The 21,460-nt window shown below is 42.1% G+C and overlaps 1 protein-coding gene and 1 long non-coding RNA gene across 4 annotated transcripts in view; one reads left to right on the forward strand and one right to left on the reverse strand.

Moving 5' to 3' along the window:
• LOC117803384 overlaps positions 1–4,284 on the reverse strand; it is a 12,819-nt gene extending 8,535 nt beyond the window's left edge. For both annotated transcript variants that reach the window (XR_004627185.1, XR_004627184.1), the window contains exons 1-2: positions 4,086–4,284; positions 1,548–1,668 (exon numbers count right to left, since the gene is read on the reverse strand). This is a non-coding gene — a long non-coding RNA (uncharacterized LOC117803384). The remainder of the gene's footprint in view (positions 1–1,547; positions 1,669–4,085) is intronic.
• Positions 3,503–21,460, forward strand: part of SWAP70 (switching B cell complex subunit SWAP70) — a 69,697-nt gene continuing 51,739 nt past the window's right edge. Inside the window, exon 1 of one of the 2 annotated variants that reach the window (XM_034666546.1) lies at positions 3,503–3,688. In XM_034666546.1, coding sequence (XP_034522437.1) covers positions 3,590–3,688 — 99 coding nt within the window. In that variant the 5' untranslated portion in view covers positions 3,503–3,589. The remainder of the gene's footprint in view (positions 3,689–21,460) is intronic. The other variant, XM_034666545.1, reaches the window with a different exon arrangement.

The raw sequence follows: 21,460 nt of genomic DNA on the forward strand, positions 1-21,460 counted from the left end.
CCCCCCCGCCCCGCCAGTTTCTGCATTGTGGTCTTCTTTCCCTCTTCCTTTCTTCCTAATTCTCCATGATAAAAAACAGCTTAGAACTAGTCTGGGAAGGGGGTGCCTGGGTGGCTCAGTCGTTAAGCTGTCTGCTCTCACCTCATGGTGTGATCCCAGAGTCCTGGGATCGAGCCCCACATCAGGCTCCTCCGCTGTGAGCCTGCTTCTTCCTCTCCCACTCCCCCTGCCTGTGTTCCCTTCCTCTCTCGCTGGCTGTCTCTCTCTCTCTGTCAAATAAACAAATAAAATCTTAAAAAAAAAAAAAAGAACTAGTCTGGGAAGGTAGGACCCTCCTGGAAGGCAGGAGAGGGGAAGAATGAGTAGGCCAGACCAGAATCTTCTTTGGTGGGCAGGGGAAGGAAACATTATTTTGGGAACATTATCTTTTCACTGTTGTTTAGTTATCTGATGCTACATAACGAACCACTCAAAATTTAGTGGCATGAAACAACTACCATTTCATTATGCTCGTGATTCAGTGGGTCAGAAGTTCGGGCAGGACACAGAAGGGATGGTTTGTCTTTGCTTCCCAATATCTGGGGCCTCAGCTGTTTTGGCTCAAAGATGGCTGGAGATGATAGGGACAGCTTGACTGGGGTCATATGTCTGGGATTTGGGTTTTTTTCCATGTAGTGTCTGCTGGGACTAGAATGTCTAAGATGGTTCCTTCATTTATATATCTGATGTCTAGGCTGGTATGTTTGAAACAGCTGGGATGTGGCCAGCATTGTTTTCTCTCTTCATGCGGTTTTTCCATGTGACCTTAGCTTTTCACAGCATGGCAGCAATGTTCCAAGAGGGAGCATTCCAAGAGTAAGAATTCAAGAAATCCAGGTGAAAGCTGAAAGGCTTTTTGTGATCTGGTTCAGAAGTCCCAAGCTGTTACTTCTTCTTCTTCTTTTTTTTTTTTTTAAAGATTTTATTTATTTGACAGAGATAGAGACAGTCAGCAAGAGAGGGAACACAAGCAGGGGGAGTGGGAGAGGAAGAAGCAGGCTCATAGCGGAGGAGCCTGATGTGGGGCTCGATCCCACAACGCCAGGATCATGCCCTGAGCCAAAGGCAGACGCTTAACCGCTGTGCCACCCAGGCGCCCCGCAAGCTGTTACTTCTGCCACGTTCTGTTGGTCAAACAAGCCACTCAGTCCAGCTCATATGCGAGAGGAGGGGAATTAGATTTACCTCTTGATATTTTATTTATTTATTTATTTAAAAAATATTTTACTTATTTATTTGACAGAGAGAGAGCATGAGACAGCACAAGCAGGGGGAGCAACAGAGGGAGAGGGAGAGGTCTCAAGAAGCAGGCTTCCCGATGAGCAGGGAGCCCCACGCAGGGCTCAATCCCAGGAACCTGGGATCATGACCTGAACTGAAGGCAGATGCTTAACCAACTGAGCCACCCAGGCACCACTACCTCTTGATATTTAGATCATTCAACGGGTCCATAGAAAGGAACAGAGTTAATTGCTGCCATCTTGGAGACCATCCACCATAGTCCTTACCTCATCCCAGCCACTATAATTCATGTCCTTTTCATGGAATTGCCTTGAAGTCCAGGACTGCATCAAAGTCAGGTCCAGGTGTATGAGGCTCCTTGATTGGAGCTCCACTTCATCTGAAGACCTGTGAATTAAAGAGACAGACTTTGTGTCCCATCCCTGCCACTGAAAAATATGAGATAATGTTTATTTTTTTCTTTTTTGAGATGATGTTTATTATTGTTTTAAGCTAAATTTAGGGTTAAGTGGTTACACAGTAATAGAAAACAAATATAATCTGACAGGTTCCAAAGCATAGTTCTTTTTATGACATAATTCTGCTTTAAAATTTGTTTGGATTATAAGAATTGGGATTGTGGGATAAATGGGCATTTGGAAGTTCAGAAAGTCCTAGTCATGTGATATATATATATATATATGCTTTGAAATACCTGTTTGGTGCTAACAGATACTGAGAGAACCATCTAGTGGTTAAGCTGATCCCTGAGAATTAGAAGGGTTTCTTTTTTGTCACTGCCCAGGGAAAACTGAGTCGGCATTCAGAAATTAAAGGTTGAATCATGTGTTTTCCTGACTGGCAGATTTGGACTGGAGTTGGGGAAGATAAATGATAGAAATGATACTGGCATGTCAAGATAAGTCCTGGCTAATGGTGATAAAGTAGGGTAGGGCCTCAAGGGCTCTTACAGGGAGGGGCTGGCAGGGCCTTTGCTTCTGCCCCCTCCCTTCACCTAGGCTATCCTTTCCTCTGGCCCACCAAGTTCCCTTTCGTCTCCAGCTCCTTGAGCAGTTCCTTCTTTTTCTGCTTTTCCCCCAATCCCCCTTCCTTATGATGATCTTTTCCTTTTTTATAAGGTACATATGTATTTAGAAACATAAAAGAGGAAAACAAAACCAAACTTGATCTGAGAATGATCTCCTTTTGAAAACTCTTGATATTTGTTCTTCTCCCCATATTGCCCAGATATAGTCTTGGATTGGAGAGCCAAGGCACTAACTGTGCGTGGTGACTTCATCAGATTGGAGTCAGCCAGCAATCCTTATTATCCTAGGATGTGAACACTGCAAGCACCCCTCCAGAACAGCTGGTGCAAGACGCTCACTTGCACGCGGAGAATTCGAAGCCCAAAGAGCTCAGGTGACCACTGTTAACAGATACTAATTAAACATCTACGATGACGAGGACGATCTTATAGGCTTGGATGTGTTCTTTTAAATGGTCCACTCGTTCTGACTAGTAAAATAGGTGGAGTGGTTTGCTGTAATTCTCTCATAACGCCTATTGTGCAAGCACAGAAATACCAGGAACGGCACAATAACAGGGGTGAAACCCTTCTTAAGTTGTGAACTGACCCTCAACAGCGGAGGTTACAGGGTTACGGAGAAAAGGTTTAGAAGCCCGACTCTGTGGCTTCTAAACCAACCTTAACCCTCGTCTCTGTGCCCCCACAGCCCACGACATTGTAGGCATCAAGAAACGTTTGAAAATTAATATAAACCTTCCCGCCTAAGTCCTTCCCTGCCTCCCCTCCCCCGCGCTAGCATTGGAGCCCCTGCTCGGGGACTTTTCCGACTCTAGTTAGTTCTCTCCAAGACAGAGGCGCGTACGCGGGACAGACACGCGGCTCCTTTTTTTCACTGCGGGGCACGGGGCTGTTGGCTGCTCACCCCGACTCTCATATTCTTCCTCGGAGAATATGGGGGTCTTGTTTGGTGGGCACGCAAGCCCCAAAGGTGGCCCGAGGCGGTCTGGGGAACACGAGTGACCTGCGGGGTAGCGCTCAGCGTCCAAGCCGGACGGAGAGGCCCGCCGCGGTGGGAAGCCCCGTCCGCTCCCGAGTCCAGCCCGCGTTCCCACACCAGCGCGCCCGGCTCCCGGCACGAGCCGAGGGGGCGGGGCCTTGAGGGGGCGGGGCCTGGCGGGCGGGGCCTGCCGCGGTCAGGTGACTGAAGGGCGGGTGGCTGAGGCGGCGCTGGCGGAGGGGCGTCAGACTCGCCTTGGGGTTGGCGAAGCAGGCCGGCAGTCGGGTAGCCACGCCGCGGCCATGGGGGGCTTAAAGGACGAGCTGCTCAAGGCCATCTGGCACGCCTTCACCGCACTCGACCTGGACCACAGCGGCAAGGTCTCTAAATCCCAGCTCAAGGTGGGCGCCCCCCCCCCACGACCCCGGGCCTCCGCGGCGCGCGCTCCAGCACCCCGGGTGGGGGAAGCCGGCCCCGGAGGGCAGTGACCCCACGGAGGGGTGAGCAGGAATGCGGCCGGGCGGCCTGCTCAGCGGAGAGGGGCCAGAGACCGGGATTTGGCGGTACTGCCTCCCTCTTGCCTTCGGGCCGTGCCCTCGGGCGGGTAGCTAGTCCCCTTTGGGCTCCCGGTGAGCGGTGGGGGGGGGGGTAGGCGGGGATGGGATCTGAGTGGGAGGCGGGCTCCTGTCGGGGAGGTGGGGAGTGCCCAGAAAGTCCGGGCTCGGAGAGGGCGATGGGAAGCTCCCTTAAACAGAATACCCAGATTACCGCTGTACTTTGGAAGAGGAAGGGACTTACCCAGGGTCACTGGGCAGAGCCTTCTGCAGAGCGCACGCTCCACACCCGGGCAGCCCTCAAAACGGCCAGCTGCACCCGAGGCAGTCTGGCTGTTCTGAGGAGGGAGAAGTGCCCAGAGCCTGGTCTCCAGCGGCTTCCTCCTTTGGGGGCTTTGGTGGTAGGGGATGCTTTCTGACCTGTGAGAAAGACCTCCCACCTTGGGGCTTTAGGTCAGTCACGCGTGAGCTGCGTCCCGCAGGGACCTTAGTTCCGGGTGAGGAGCCCTGATCTTTCTGGCAGAGTCTTTATTGTGACTGCCAAAGACCCCATCATTGAGAGTATAGGGTGTAAATAAAGGAATGCTTGTAAATTGCGTAACCCCAAGCAGGGAAAGTGGCGCTTCGCCAGGAGAAATTGGCAGCTACTTGAAAGTATAAAATATAGAAAACAGACAAGAAGAGCCATTCACAGACATTTTCTAATATCTGCATTTTGGATCTGAATGTCTGGTTTTCTTAGCCTCTTCTGGGAATGAATTTCTGAAGATTGGGTTTGCTTTGTTTATTTTGTGCAGTAATCAGGAGGTTTTTATTAGTAGTGGCTTTTATGCCAGGAGGATTTAGTATTCGTTCTCCTCCTTTCATCTTCCTTTCACACTCCTCTCTTCTTCTCATTCATAAAATCATAGCCTGGAAGGGTTTACAGAGATCATTCTCTTAATCTTTATTTTACTTTAAAATGACAGTAAAATTGACTTTTTTGTTGTACAGTTCTATGAGTTTTAACACATGTACAGATTTCTATAACTACTACCAAAATCAGGTTTCCATCAGTTCTGTCATTCCAGAAAGCTTTTCATATTGCCCTCACACCGGTAGCGCGGTAGCTGGGATCAGCCAATGGTCTGTTCTGTTCTTAATTGCCCTAGTCTTGTCTTTTCCACAGTGTCATGTAAATGAAGTCATTTGGTATGTAACCTTTTGACACTGGCTTCTTTCACTCAGGGTAATCCCTTAGAGATTCATCCATGTTATTGTGTGTATGTATTAATAATTCTTTTTTATTAAGTAATCCATTGTATGGATGTACCCAAGTTAATAAAAACCCTTGAACATTTGTGTTATTTCCCCTTTTTGGTGATTGAGTAGAGCTATGTTTTACTTTTCACTTTTTTAGAAAATTTTGTTTATTTATTAGAGAGAGAGCGAGCAAGCATGAGTGGGGGGGAGGGGCAGAGGGAGAAGCAGACCCCCTGATGAGCTGGGAGCCCAATGGGGGACTCAATCTCAGGACCTTGGGATCATGACCTGAGCCAAAGGCAGACGTTTAACCGACTGAGCCATCCAGGCGCCCTTACTGTTTTTACTTTTAATTTACCTATACCGCTATATTTAAAGTGGATTTCTTGTAGATAGATGTAGTTGGGTCTTGTTCTTTAATCCATTCTGACAATCTCTGTCTTTTAATTGTTGTGTTTAGACCGTATACATTTAATGTAATTATTGATATGGTTAGATTTAAGGCTACTAATTTTACTGTTTGGTTTCTGTTTTCCAATTTTTTGTTCCACTGTTTCTCCTTTCCTTCCTTATTTTAGATGATTTGAATATATTTTAGCATTTCATTTTAATACTGAGTTTTTTTTTTTTTTAAGATGTTGTTAGTTTATTTGACACAGAGAGGGCGGGCGAGCACAAGCAGGGGGCGCTGCAGGCAGAGGGAGGGGGGAAGCAGGCTGCCCGCTGACCAGGGAGCCCAATACGGGGCTTGATCCCAGGACCCCAGGACCATGACCTGAGCTGAAGGCAGATGCTTAACTGACTGAGCCACCCTGGTGCCTCAATACTGAGCTTTTTTGACTGTATTTCTTTGTATAGTTTTCTTAATGGCTGCTCTAGAGATGATAATGTATACCTAACTTTTCAGTCTGCTTAGAATATTTTACCACTTTAAGAGCGATGTGGAAACCTTATCACCATTTAAGTCCTTTTAACCTCTCTGCTTTATGTTATAATTGTCATATTTATTTACACACATTGAAAACCTTGTCAGACAATGTTAAAATTTTTTTGCTTTTAACCACCATTTTTATTTTAAGCATCCTTTTTTTTTTTTTTTTTAAAGATTTTATTTATTTATTCAACAGAGATAGAGATAGCCAGTGAGAGAGGGAACACAAGCAGGGGGAGTGGGAGAGGAAGAAGCAGGCTCCCAGCAGAGCAGGGAGCCCTGTACGGGGGCTCAATCCCAGGACCCCAGGATCATGCCCTGGGCCGAAGGGAGATGCTTAACGACTGAGCCATCCAGGCGGTCCCGTATTTTAAGCATCTCTTGAGAATAGTTTTTTCTTCCCAGATAACTCTCACTTTTTAAAAAAAAAATTTATTTGGGATGCCTGTCTGGCTTATTTGAGAGGGAGAGAGAGAGAGAGAGAGAGAGAGAACACACAAGCAGGGGGAGCAGCAGGCAGAGGGAAAGGGAGAAGCAGACTCCCCACTGAGCAGGGAGCCCAAAGTGGGGCTTGATCCCAGGACCCTGGGATCATGACCTAAGCCTGAGCCCAAGGCAAACACTTCACCGACTGAGCCACCCAGGCACACCGATAACTCTTTAATTTTATAGATAGGGTGGATTAAGCTTATGTGATGTTTGGTGGTTGCCCATACTCCCAGTTGTAAGTAGTAGCTAAACCTAGTACCAGGATTTTCAAACTTTTGAGCCATTGTTTCTTCATTTTTTCTCATTTAATTGATGACATAATTGAGATGTTTTTATTACTTTAGTTGCAGTCCATTTGAAATTGTCCTTGTGGCTGCTTATAGAAAAAGAGGATTTTTGACTGAAAGGCTTGGCAAGAAGTATTAAATCCCAGTACATACCTTCACCCACAAGATGTTGATAATGCAACTATGCAATTGTATTTTCTCTGTCCCTTGTCTACTTAACTGAGAGACTTTGGGATTGATTTAATTCTGTTCATCTTGCCAGTCTTCCTGGAATGGAAAATATATATAAAAAAAAATTCTATTTAGATCTTTCCTTTTGTTTTGATTCTGAAATTTGATGTCCACTGATTTATTGGCTAGGAGTAGAGGTTTTACCTTAATTTATTCGTTCATTTATTTGTTCATGCAATAACCTTTTATGTGTCTATTCTGTGTAAGGTACCATGTTAATTTCATAACAAGATTAGTATTTTTAGGCTCTTAATTGGTTTATTAAATACCAGACTAAATATCCAAAACGAGTGTTAAAATTTATCACTTTGTAAAACTATATGGGCATTCTAAAATATTTTTGAATTTGCCTTTTTGAATTACCTTCACAATATTTGACACAATGAATCGATATTCACTAACTGTGTAATAGACACTTCATGTGTTAGATACTGTGTCCAATGCTAGGGGTGGTAGTGGAGGTGGGGGGAAAAAAGAAACAAATACAAATTTTTGCCTTCAAAGAATTTGAATAGTGGTAGGCAAATTAAGAAAATAATCAACTATTAGAGGTGGTTGGTTCTCTCTCTCAATCATATTACTCAGTTACCTTATGCTTAAGAAATGTAAAGTCTGCTTCTCTGTCTCCCTCTGCCCCTCCCCGCCACTCATGCTTTCTTTCTCTCCCCTTTCACTTGCTTTATCTCAAATAAATAAATAAAATCTTAAAAAAAAAAGAAATGTAAAGTCTGGTGGTTGAGATAAGTAATAAATATTATTGGATAGAGGATGTTGAGTGGGTTGGAAGATAAGGGGCCATGAGATTTTAGAGGAAGAGGTGATTACTTTTTACTGGTGAGATTATTTCATGAACAAAGCTTCTTTGAAATGAACTCTGAAGACAGCTAGGATGTGATTATATAGAGATGCGGGAGGGAAGGGTAAGTCATTCTATTCATTCATTCATTCATTCATTCACTGGATATTTGTTAACTGCTGTCAGCTCCAAGGCATCCCTGTGAACTATTGCAGCAGACAGGATTAATCAGTCATTATGGGGACTTCTCTGTAATTTATTTTGATTGCAGTACAGAATATGAGTGTCTTTGTCAACGTATATTTAAGAGAGAGTTATTGCTGGTGATAAAGCAATAGAAATAGATTGTGGTTAATGCATGGAAGACGGTGAGTACTGGGTTGGTGAGGTAGGTGCCATAGAGCCTCCAAGTTTTCTGAGAGGTGATGGGCCATGATAAGAAGTGCACTTTAGGAAGTCACTTGGGCTATAGCATGTGACCTGGGTTAGAGTGGACTGGGCATATTGGAATTAGGAAACTATTGTAGTAGCCCTAATGAGAGGTAATAGGGGCTGGAGGTGGGGAGGATGGACAAGTGGGGGATAGTGGGTGAAGGAATTTTGCTCTCTACCAGCCTCGACTCATGATTGGGTGTGAGGAAAAATGAAAAGGACAGATTCAGAAATGTTAGAAATTTCAACTGTGGATGACCAATGGACAGTAGTGGTTTTTAATAGAAACAGGAAAGTTATGAAAAGGAACTGTTTAGTGAAGAAAGGAAGGTTAGCTTTGAACATGTTTGTTTGTTTTGTTTTTGAGGTCCTTGTTGGAGATGATGTCCTTGGCAAGGGTGGAGCTGTCAGTATAGGATCTGATTAGTTGAAACTTGGAAAAAAGAGAGGAGAGATTAATTGATGACCTTGGGGAATGGCTAGAGTATGTAGTGAGAGGAAGAACAGAAGCCAAGGGACCAGAAATGAGAGTAAGAACCACTTTGGAGCAACACTGGAACTGAGGGAGAAGAGATTTCAAGGAAGACATAGTCTATTATCTTCGAGAGTTGAGTTATTATTATTATTATTTTTTAAATATTTTATTTATTTATTTATTTATTTATTTATTTATTTATTTATTTATTTATTTGACAGAGAGAGCCAGAGAGCACAAGCAGGGAGAATGGCAGAGGGAGAGGGAGAAGCAGGCTCCCCACTGAGCAGAGAGCCCCATGTGGGGCTCGATCACAGAACCCTGGGATAACGACCCTAGCCCAAGGTGGACACCTAACCGACTGAGCCACCCAGGTGCCCCAATTATTATTGTTTTATATATATATTTTGGAGATTATAAAGTAATGCGAGTGATTCTTCCCTGCTATAGTTTATAAACTACATACTTCTTCTCTAAAGAGAAGTTGTGAAAAGTTTGGAGTATTGGCATCATCTTGGGAATAAATTCATTTTTTTACTTTTAGGAGATTACTTTGTAGTACAGTACTCATTTAGATAGATATGTTTGAGTTACTGCTATAATTAATAAATACCGGGTAGCCCGGGTGGCTCAGTCGGTTAAATGTCTGCCTTCGGCTCAGGTCATGATCTCAGGGTCCTGGGATGGAGTCCCGCATTGGGCTCCCTGCTCAGCGGGGAGTCTGCTTCTCCCTCTCCCTCTGCTCCCCCACCCCCCCCACTCATGTGCACAAGCTCTCTCTCTCTCAAATAAATAAAATCTTTTAAAAAATTACTAAATATTTTCCTTCAGGGTTGCCTGAAGGAAGTACAAAAAAAGCTTATGTTTTATACCTAATTTTTATTAACTAATAGCATATTTTGGAGTGAAACAAAAACTACTACCTCAGTAAATTTTGAAACTTGAAATCCAAAGAGTAAATTAACAACGTAAGATATTATTTTGTTGTTGCAAACATAGACTTTCATTAAATTTATGAATAAGATAAAAATATGTAACATAGAATTGGAGAACCACTTGTGACTTGCATAAGCTGCTATAGAGGAAAGATGTTGAGGTTGTTTAGTCAGTGATGCTTCCTTGTTAGGACAACTACATGAGGTCAATGTAGGTCAGTATCTTCCCGATCTTCAGTAATGTACCCTTCTCCTCTCCCCAAGCCCCTGCTCCCTGTACCCTCCAAAAAAAGGGGAACCACCTCTGCCTCACTTTTCTTAACCTTGATTCTTTCTCCCTCTTCCTTCCGCATTCCCTGTGATTTCCTAGGCTTCTTCCTTGCAATCTGTGCACCCTCTGCAGGAGATCTCTCTTTGGCTACAGTTGTAGTGTTTCTGGCTCCCCACCTGAGTCGCAGTGTACATGTCTTTACCCTCCACCACACTCAGCCTGTGTAGTCATCAGCTGTATTAGTTTAATTTGCAATGGGATTGTTAGAAGGCAACTCATTTTTTAAATTGTCCTGTTGATTTGGTGTTACTCTTTTTCAGGCTGGATACAGAGGGACATTAAACTGAATTTTATTTTATTTTTTCTTATTTTATTTTATTTTATTTTATTTATTTTTTAAAAGATTTTATTTATTTGAGAGAGGGAGCACAGAGTGAGCAAGAGAGAGTACGTACGAGTGGTGGTGGGGGGGGCAGAGGGAGCAGAAGAAGCAGGCTCCCCACTGAGCGGGGAGCCAGATGAGGGGCTCCATCCAGGACCTTGGGATCATGACCTGAGCTGAAGGCAGACACTTAAAACAACTGAGCCACCCAGGTGCCCCTGAATTATTTTAAATTAAGCATTTCCTAATTGTGTACGGATGTACTTGTCGACTGCTGAAGTAGATATGGTGGGAAAGAAAACTTCAGAAACACATTCTCTACTTGCTTTTAAACTTGTGTTTATGAATAGTCTTTCCTTAGAACAAACTATAAGACTATTATTTGTTTTGAATGCAATTTTATTTCTTCTAAAGGGTTTTATTTTTAAGATTTTATTTGTTTATTTGTCAGAGAGAGAGACCGAGAGAGAGCATGTGTGCACAAGCAGGGAGAGCGGCAGGCAGAGGGAGTAGCAGGCTTCCTGCTGAGCAAGGAGCCCAATGTGGGGCTCGATCCCAGGACCCTGGGATTATGACCTGAGCTGAAGGTAGACACTTAGCAACTGGGCCCCCCAGGTGTCCCTTGAATACAATTTCAATATACACTATAACTGATGTGAGATTTAAAACTGCTGAGTGGTTGATGGAACCATATCTGTAGGAAGATGCTGGGTACATATAGATAGTTGGGTAAATATCACTGAGTTGAATGTTACAGGTTTTTTTTTTTTTTTTCCAGCCATTTTTTCCCCTTGGTTTGGTTTTGGTTTTTATGCCCTTCTTCTCTGTGTGTGTGTGTGTGCTTAATTTTATTTTTAATTAATTTCTACACCCAGTGTGGGCTTGAACTCACAATCCCAAGATCAAGAGTCACACACTCCACTGACTCAGCCAACCAGGTGCCCCGTATATATATATTTTTTAAATGAGGGACATTTGTGTGTGGATTCTGTATGTTATGAAACATTACTAATAGGCCGTCTGAAGCAGACTTCGTTACTTTCAGGTTTTTTGTTGTTTTTTTTTTTAAAGATTTATTCATTTATTTTTGAGAGAGAGCAAGCATGAGCGGGGGCGGGGGCGGTAGAGGGAGAAGCAGACTCCCCGCAGATGTGGACTGATCCCAGCATCCCTGGATCACGACCTGAGCCGCAGGCAGACACTTAACCGACTGAGCCACCCAGGCGCCCCTACTTTTAGGTTTTGATGTAAATTTGCAGAAGTCAATGGAAATAGGTATAGGGGATATTATTTGAAGTAGAGGCGATAATTATTTTCTTCTCTACTTATGTTTTAAAATGATCTTCAGATGATTTAGAATTTCAGTGATCTTGCTGAAAGCTAACAAATCTCCAGTGTTATTTAGAAATACATGCAATTATAACCTGAAACCATAAAAGTCCTAGAAGAGACAATAGGCAGCAATTTCTCTGACATTGGCCTTAGCATTTTTCTAAATATGTCTCCTAAGGCAGGGGGAATCAAAGCAAACATAAACAATTGGAGCTACATCAAATTAAAAAGCTTCTGCACAGCAAAGGAAACAATTAACAAAACTAAAACACAGCCTACTGAATGGGAGAAGATAGTTGCAAATGATGCATCTGATAAAGTGTTAGTATCCAAAATATGTAAAGAATTTATACAGCTCAACATCAAAAAACCCAAATAATCCAATTTAAAAATGAGCAGAAGGTATGAACAAACTTTTTTTTTTTTTTTTTTTTTTTTAAGATTTTGTTTATTGGATGCCTGGGTGGCTCGGTCATTAAATAGTCTGCTTTGGGCTCAGGTCATAATCCCAGGGTCCTGGGATTGAGTCCCACATGGGGCTTCTTGCTCTGCGGGGAGACTGCTTCTCCCTCTGTTTGCCACTCCCCCTGCTTGTGGTCTCTCTATCTCTCTCTCTGACTGATAAATAAATAAATAAATAAATAAATAAATAAATAAATAAATAAAATCTTTAAAAACATAAATAAAAAAATAAAGATTTTATTTATTTATTTGAGAGAGAGAGTGAGAGATCAATCACGAGCAGGGGAGAGAGGTAGAGGGAGAAGCAGACTCCCCGCTGAGCAGGGAGCCCAAAGTAGGGCTCTGTCATGACCTGAGCTGAAGGCAGATGCTTAACCAACTGAGCCACCCAGGCACCTGTGAACAGACATTTCTCCAAAGAAGACATCCAGATGGCCAACAGACACATGAAAAGATGCTCAACATCACTTATCATTAGGGGAATGCAAATCAAAACCACAATGAGGTATCACCTCACAGCTGTCAGAATGACTAAAATAAAAAACACAAGAAATAGCAAGTGTTGGCTAGGATGTGGAAAAAAAGGAACCCTCATGCACTGTTGGTGGGAATGCAAGCTGGTACAGCCACTCAGTAGAATAGTATGGAGGTTTCTCAAAAATTTATATATAGAATTGCCATATGATCCAGTAACTCCATGACTGGGTATGTATGAAATATGAAAACACTAATTTGAAAAGATATATTCACCCCTCTGTTAATTGCAGCATTATTTATAACAAGATATGGAGGCAACCCAAGTGTCCATTGATAGATGAATGGATAAAAAAAGATATGTATACATACAATGGAATATTACTCAGCCATGAAAAAGTGAACTCTTGTCATTTGCAACAACATGGATGGATCTAGAGCGCATGAAATAAGTTAATTAGAGAAGGACAAATACCATATTATTTCACTGGTGTGGGATTTAAAAAACAGAACAAATGAACAAAGAAAAAAAGAGAAAAAAAAAGACGTACATATAGAGAACAAACTTTTGGTTACCAGAGGGGAAGTCGGTGGGGGTGATGGTGAAATAGGCAAGGGAGATTAAGAGTACATGTATTGTGATGAGCACTGAGTAATGTATTCTATTTTTTTTTTAAAGAATTTATTTATTTAGGGGGCGCCTGGGTGGCTCAGTTGTTAAGCATCTGCCTTCGGCTCAGGGTGTGATCCCGGCGTTCTGGGATTGAGCCCCCATCAGGCTCCTCCTTGGGAGCCTGCTTCTTCCTCTCCCACTCCCCCTGCTTGTGTTCCCTCTCTTGCTGGCTGTCTCTCTCTCTCTCTGTCAAATAAATAAATAAAATCTTAAAAAAAAAGTATATATTTATTAGAGAGAGAGAGAGAATGAACAGGGGGTGGGAGGGACAGAGGGAGAGAGATAAGCTCCCCAATGAGCAGGGAGCCCAAATGCAGGACTCGATCTCAGGACTCTGGGATCATGACCTGAGCCAAAGGCAGAAGCTTAACTGACTGAGCCACCCAGGCGCCTTAGGGTAATGTATGCTTGAATCACTAAATTGTACACCTGAAACTAATATAACACTGTATATTAATTATACTGGGATTAAAATAACATAAAAATTAAAAAAAAATACATGTAATTCCAAGAAGATAAGGTGATGAAGGCTATTATTTAAATTCTTGTACATCAAAGAGAAACTTTGGAATAGTTCATATAAACACATGGTATAGAATTTATAAAGTTTGGTGTGCCTGGATGGCTCAGTTGGTTGGGCGTCTGCCTTCGGCTCAGGTCATGATCCCCGGGTCCTGGGCTCAAGCCCCGTGTTGGGGTCCCTGCTCAGTGAGGAGTTTGCTCTCCCTCTCCCTCCGCCCCTCACCCCCACTCATGCTCTCTTGCTCAAATAAATTAAAATAAAAAAGAATTCATAAAGTTCAAAAGGCCATTTACAGAAGTGAAAAGTTTTCTTCAACTCCTGTCCCATACTATTTTACTGCCCTGGAGGTAACCATTATTACTAGTTTGTTATGTTCCTTCCAGAGATCGAAGTGTACCTTAAAATTAATACTCTTATTGTTTTAGTAAGTGTTGTCCTTTTAAATATAGCACAGTCTAGTGATATTTTTTGCAACCTTTATTATAACTTTACTTTGCAATTATGGTTGCAGTGCGAATTACATGTCAGTCCTGGAAATGTCTTGAAATAAGCTTTTTGGGTGTGCAGTTTTATCCTGTTGTTTTTAGAAACACAGGGTTTTGTTTTGTTTTAAATTGTGCCCTTTGGAAGTAAAAGAGAATCTAAGTGGAAAAAAATTTTTGGGAACAACATGGGTAATTTGAATCTTTATTCATTCCTCAATGATAGATATTCTTTTATTCTTTGCTTTGTAGTTGGTTATGTCTTATAAATATTTATATCTTATAAATATCATATGTTCTGTTCCCATGTAGGCATTTAGCCACAAAAATTTTTAGCCTTACTAGTTATAAAAGTAATTGAGCCTGGCCAATGTGTCAGTTGAAAATATAGTAGTCCCCACTTAGCTGCGATTCCGAATTTCACGGTTTCAGTTAACCTGCAGTCATCTGTGGTCTGGAAGCAGTTGGTCCTCCTTCTGACGGGGTCAGTAGTTCAGTAGTAGCTTAACGGTATGTTACAGTGCCTACATCACTCACTTCATCTCATCACGTAGGCCTTTTATCATTTCTCATCTTTATCTCACAGGAAGGGTGAGTATAGTATAGTATTTTGAGAGAGAGAGACACCACATTCACATAACTTTTATTACAGTATGTTATAATTATTCTATTTTATTATTAGTTATTGTTGTTAGTCTCTTTACTGTGCCTAATTTATAAATTAAACTTGATCACAGATATGTATGTATCAGAAAAAACGTGTACCTAGGGTTCAGTACTATCCGGTAGGGTTTCAGGCATCCACTTGGAATATGCCCTCTACATAAGCAAGACAACTGTATAAAGGAAGCAAGTTGCAGTAAAGGGCTTTTATTGTGTGAAACACAGTGTAAAACTATGGTTAATTTTTGTGAACTTGGCATGTATAGTATTTTTCCCTAATCTTTTTTTTTTTTAAAGATTTTATTTATTTATTTATTTGACAGAGAGAGAGAGAGAGCCAGCGAGAGAGGGAACACAAGCAGGGGGAGTGGGAGAGGAAGAAGCAGGCTCTCAGTGGAGAAGCCTGATGTAGGGCTCGATCCCAGAATGCCAAGATCACGCCCTGGGCGGAAGGCAGATGCTTAACGACTGAGCCACCCAGGCACCCCTCCCCCTAATCTTTTTTTTTAAAGGTGTTGAACTTTATTTTTTAAATTTAAAAAAAAGATTTTATTTATTTATTAGAGAGAGAGAGCACAAGTAGGCAGAGTGGCCGGCAGGCAGAGGGAGAGAAAGAAGCAGGCTCTCTGCTGAACAGAGAGCCCTATGTGGGGCTTGATCCCAGGACCCTGGGATCATGACCTGAGCCTAAGGCAGATGCTTAACCGACTGAGCCACCCAGGCACCCCTTTTCCCCTAATCTTTAGTATTATGTTTCTGTTAACCTCTGTGGTAAAAGTTGTTTCTGTTGAGGAACTAAAAAAAATCTCATTAAAAAAATGAGATTAGGGTATTGGAATCATGAATGAGCCTATAAAAGTCTTTGTAAATATTTTTTATATTTCACCAAAACAAAATAATAAAGACATTTTAGTATAGTAAGAGACATTTAAAAATCTTAAAATGGTAATAATGGTTTCTGGGTTATTTCCTTTCTTTATTCCTTATTTGCTAACAACTTTTCAAAAGTGAGATAAGTTGGAAGTTTTGGGGTTTTTTTTGAAGCAACATGTAAACTTCTGCGTTATTGAAGGTATTATACAAACTGTGAGGCGCTGTGTGTGTGTGTGTGTATCCCTCCATCTTAAGAGCTAGTGTGTGTTTCTAATGTTATGACTCAGAGTTCTTAACCTTCTTGATCTCCATTTCATACTTCCTTTTGGGTCTCACTATAGTACTGAGGTACATAGTACCTGGAAGCTGGCGACAGAAGAGGCTTTACATGACCCTTTCTCACTTACTCCATTTGCTATCTCAGAGTAGCTATGTTCTCATTCCCTCCCAACAAGAGGGTTATTATGTAATCCCCTCAGTGGACAATTAGCACACTGGAACTCCAGGTATTCCAGCTTGCCTCCACAGTCTGTCTTACGTGTGTCTCTGTTCTTGTCCTACAACATAAGTCTAACGTAGCCCTTTGTCTCAGCTTCCTTTGTTTCCCCAGGGATTCATTTCATAAGGCTATTTTTCTACTCTGCTTTCTGCTTTATTTCCTTCTTCTCGTTGTACCTTCTTTCCTTTTTTTTTTTTTTTCAAAATCTGTGTTCACTTGAAACTGCAGTTCTCAGCAATTGATTAACTATGGAAAGGTATTTAAGAGTAAATCTGCATATAGTTGAATTTCATAAATGAAGAGATCTTGTGATTAGGGAGACATTTCTGCAATATTGGAAAAACTAATTTTTTCATCTTAAGATTCGTCTGTGCCTTCTATACCTTTTGCTTCCTTAAGAATAATCACCTTTGTTTGGTAATCAAGTATGTTTGATTTGGACCAGGAGAGTGGTGTATGGGAACATGGTGTACCAGCCGTGCTCCGTCACATGCTGAACAGTGTTGAAGGTATTACATTTCATTGCATAAGCAGCTCTGGGAGGATGGAGCATTACCTGCCTTGTCAGGCAGCACATCCCATCCGTTCTTTCAGCTCATAGGGTGATGGATGTGGGGTTACATTTTTGATGTTTTTGTTCCTGTACAGAATAGATGGCTAACATATATTTGTTGACTGACTGCGTTAGAGCCAGTACTTCAGAACTGGTCCTATAAAGAGGGGAAGTTACTAAAACTTTTTGGGTATTTATGACAAAGGTAGAGTGTTGAGATTATTTTGAGGATGTGGGTGTGGTAATTGGAGGTGAGAGGCTGGAGATGGGGAGACCAATTGGGGAGAATCTGTGAAAGTTGATGAGTTAGTTGATGAGTGCTGGACTGGGACGGTGGCAGTGGGAATCAAAACAGATATTCCCTACCCTTATAGAGAAGATTTTATTTATTAATTTGACAGAGAGAAACAGCCAGCGAGAGAGGGAACACAAACAGGGGGAGTGGGAGAGGAAGAAGCAGGCTTCCAGTGGAAGAGCCTGATATGGAGCTCAATCCCCGAACGCCGGGATCACGCCCTGAGCCGAAGGCAGACACTCAACGACTGTGCCACCCAGGCGCCCCAATAGAGCTTTAGTCTTTTGAATGATACAGACCCAGCAAACTGTCAATTCAAATATAGTGAGATAAAGAAAGTACACAATTCACCTAAGACTTGTGGGATCTATTCATAACACTTGCCTGTAATGAATTATTTTATTGTTGGCTGCAATATAGTGATTTTTAAGATCAAGTCTATCATTTTTGTCTATTTATTAATTGTCATTCTTGTGTAAAGACAAGTGTTCTTTTTATTTTTTATTTTTTTAAAGATTTTATTTATTTATTTGACAGAAAGAGAGGCAGCGAGAGAGAGGGAACACAAGCGGGGGGAGTGGGAGAGGGAGAAGCAGACTTCCTGCTGAGCAGGGAGCCCAATGCAGGGCTTGATCCCAGAACGGCTGGGATCATGACCTGAGCCAAAGGCAGATGCTTCACGACTGAGCCACCCAGGCACCCAAAGACGAGTGTTCTTTTTAAATTAAACTTTCACCAAAAAAATGCTGAGCACACAGAGGAGGGGAACCTATCTAGCCTATGGGGAGGATTGGAGGAGTTAGGTTAGAGAATACTTCTAGAGGAAGAGACATTTGTCACTGACTTTAAGGGATATGTCATACTCGTCTATAAGAACATCCATGATGAAAGATACAGAAAATAAGTCCCTTGGAAAAACAGGAAAAAGTGTCAGGAAAGAGCACTAGTTGGGGAGTCAGGAGACCTGTCTGTGCTCTGATACTTGTGTAGCCATGGGAAGTCACTTCTTGCTGGGCTTCAGTTTCCTCCTTTGTAAAATGTGGAGTACCAGATGAGGTCTAATTTAACTATGTTAGCTTGATGTGTTTACCACGGTCATATCCTGTTGAGTATTTGCTCTGCTGCAGCTCTTTATTGGAGTCTCAGAAGGGAGAATGGGACCTGCTACTGAGGACAGGGTGTCCTGTTTTCCCAGCATTACATTCTCTGGTTAGCTGTAAGCTGATAGAACAGCTCATTCAGTGGAGAGAGGAGTTGGCACTGGGGGTCTGAATTAGACTTAGTAATAGGACAAACTAAGTAAAAGAGGTACAAGAAGAGGAGAGTCCATGATTTTGTTGTTAAAGGAATGATGGTACCAAAGTTAGCATCAGAGTGAGAAGCCTGTTTTGGGGGAAAAAGGTGATGAATTCTTCTTTGTGTTTTTTTGGTTGTGAGGCAAATTTAGTGTAGAAACCTCTAGAATTAGTTAGGGATATAAATCAGAGTTCAGTTGAGAAGGAAAGACCAGAAGATCTGAGATTTATTAGAATAGAGGTAACTTAATATTGTCAGAATAAAAGCACTCTTGAAGAAGAGAATAAGGAGAAAGAATTCAGGGCTGAAAATTGAGCTTTGGTAGAGGTGCCTTTGTGGGATCACCTCCCTCATCCCTCATTCTCCTAAGGAGAAGGACCAAAAGGAAGGGAATGATCCAGAATGCCAAGTGCCAGCAGCTTGGGAGAATGACTTGTTCAGAAGGTATCTGTCCCGTGTTGGGTTCTCCAGGAAGCAGATGGTGAGACAGAGTTGGGAGTGCAAAAGGGCTATTGAGAAGAAACACCTATGGTGGGGAAAAGAGAGGAAGCGGGATAGGGAAAAGGAGCTGTCAAACTGTGATACGGACTTGACAAAACTAGAAGCAAATGATACGACCATCTTGCTCAGTCATTGGCTGAGGAGCCTAAGGTAAAATAGCTGGAGGCTCTCAGCTAACTACAGTCCTTGTAGCTGGGCAGCATTTCTGTTCTTGAGGTACATCTCTGCGTCTGCCACAGAATCCTTTTGAAAAAGCAATTTCATGAGCTTGATAAGGATGGGAATCATATTAGGGAGACCATAAGGAGACAGAGTGGTCAGAAGAGGGGGCAGCAAAGATAAACCTCAGATCTGTGATCTTTATTATCACTTTGGGTACGTACTGTGGCTTCAGATTTTCTTTTGGAGTAGAGTGTACTAAATTGAACTATGTAATTTTTCTCTCTTCTGTTATAGAGTTCTCTCTCACACTTGTTAATTCTGAGTCCTTTCCTCAAAAATCTCTACTTGTATTTTGAGGAACTGGATTGCTTTACTGGACCTCAGGTCAGATGAGTTACGCCTGCTAGTTCTGGTGGTGTGAATAACTAATGGAGATATTGGTTTTTACTCTAAAAGTGATCTGAATTGGAGATTCCAATTAAACAAAAATTCTCTCAGTGGAATATCGTGGTAGTACAGTGAAGTAAATTCAGAGATCTAGATAAAGATGATGGAGAAGCAAACTAAATTAGAGAGAGAGATAAGAAAATTCTCAAATAGGGCTCATTTAGCAAATGTTTGTTGAACATCAGGCACTTTATTAGGTTTTGGTGTTTCACAGTTGGATAAAATATAGACCTTCCCTTTATGAATTACAAAGTAGTGGGAGAGATAGGTGCACACACTTACTGGAGTTAAATCTTTTTATACATGATTTATCTTCTTAAAGACATTTGTTTATGCTGTAGTCCAGCGGGGACTGGAATCTAAGGAAGTTGTCCCAGATTGGGAGCCCAACGTGTGGCTTCTTCAAGAGGCATGGCAAAGCATAGTTCTTTGTGGATGACTGAACTGAGTTAGTTTCATCAACTCTATATTCCTACAGTGCTCTCTTCATATTTTGTAATTTTATTGGTGTTCTCTAGCTGCAACCCCCAGACATATTTAATTTTTAAATTTTCCGTAGATATAAAAGCTTCACTTTTTCTGATTATGAAGATAATACGTAGAATATTCAAACAACGCATTGAAGTATAGAGGCAAAGGTAAAAGTACCCAAAATTCTACCACCAAGGGCAGATGCGATTAACTTTTCAGTGAATATCTTTCTAACATCTTTTGTCTCTCTTCCACCCCTTTTTCATCCCTCTCCTTACTCTGTACACATACACACATGCATGCACACAGTTGCATATACACAAACATATATATCCTTCTATATAAATGGGACTGTATTTCATATGATTTTGTAACCTTTTTTTTTTCTTTTTTCTTTTTTTTAAAGATTTTCTGACAGAAAGAAAGAGAGAGAGAGCAGAAGCAGGGGGAGAGGGAGAAGTAGACTCCCAGCTGAGCAGGGAGCCCGATGTGGGGCTCGATCCCAGGACTGTGGGATCATGACCTGAGCCAAAGGCAGACGCTTAACCAACTGAGCCACCCAGGCGCCCCTGTAACCTATTTTCTTAAAGAGGTGTTAAGGTCATCTTTCCATATCACTGCTCATAGATACAGACAATATTCTTAATAATGGCTTTGAACTATTTACTGTGTTGATGCACCATGTTTTATTTAACCACTTTCCTGTTCTTAGATATTTGAGATGTTTAGATGTTTTCAGCCAGGGATGCTGGTACACATGCTGCAGTGTGTAGGACACCCCCCACCTCCGGCTCCCTAAGCAAAGAATTATCTGATCTAGGGGCGACGGGGTGGCCCAGTCAGTTAAGTGTCTGACTCTTGGTCTCAGCTCAGGTCTTGATCTCAGTGTCGTGAGTTCAAGCCTGTGTTGGGCTCTATGCTGGGCATGGAGCCTACCTGACCAAAAAAAAAAGAAAAGAAGTTTAAAAAAAAATTATCTGGTGCAAAATGTCAGTAGGGATGGAGAAGACCTGCTCTATTCCTTCTCCAGTGTTGGGTGGTGGCTATCTTCACTCCCCTGTATCTGTTCAAATGCCAGGTATTGTTACTCAAGCAAAAAGTAATAGCTGTTTTAGTTTGCATTATTTTGGTTACTAGTGAGGCTAAGCATCCTTTTCTATATTTATTAGCCGTCAGTTTTTTTTTTTTTTAAAGATTTTATTTATTTATTTGACAGAGATAGAGACAGCCAGCGAGAGGGAACACAAGCAGGGGGAGTGGGAGAGGAAGAAGCAGGCTCATAGCAGAGGAGCCTGATGTGGGGGCTCGATCCCATAACGCCGGGATCACGCCCTGAGCCGAAGGCAGACACTTAACCGCTGTGCCACCCAGGCGCCCCAGCCGTCAGTTTCTTTTACACATTTCTCATTCATGTCCGTTGTCCATTTTTTTATTAGGTGTTC

Source organism: Ailuropoda melanoleuca, chromosome 8, assembly GCF_002007445.2.
Source record: "Ailuropoda melanoleuca isolate Jingjing chromosome 8, ASM200744v2, whole genome shotgun sequence".
Taxonomy (NCBI): Eukaryota; Metazoa; Chordata; class Mammalia; order Carnivora; family Ursidae; genus Ailuropoda; species Ailuropoda melanoleuca.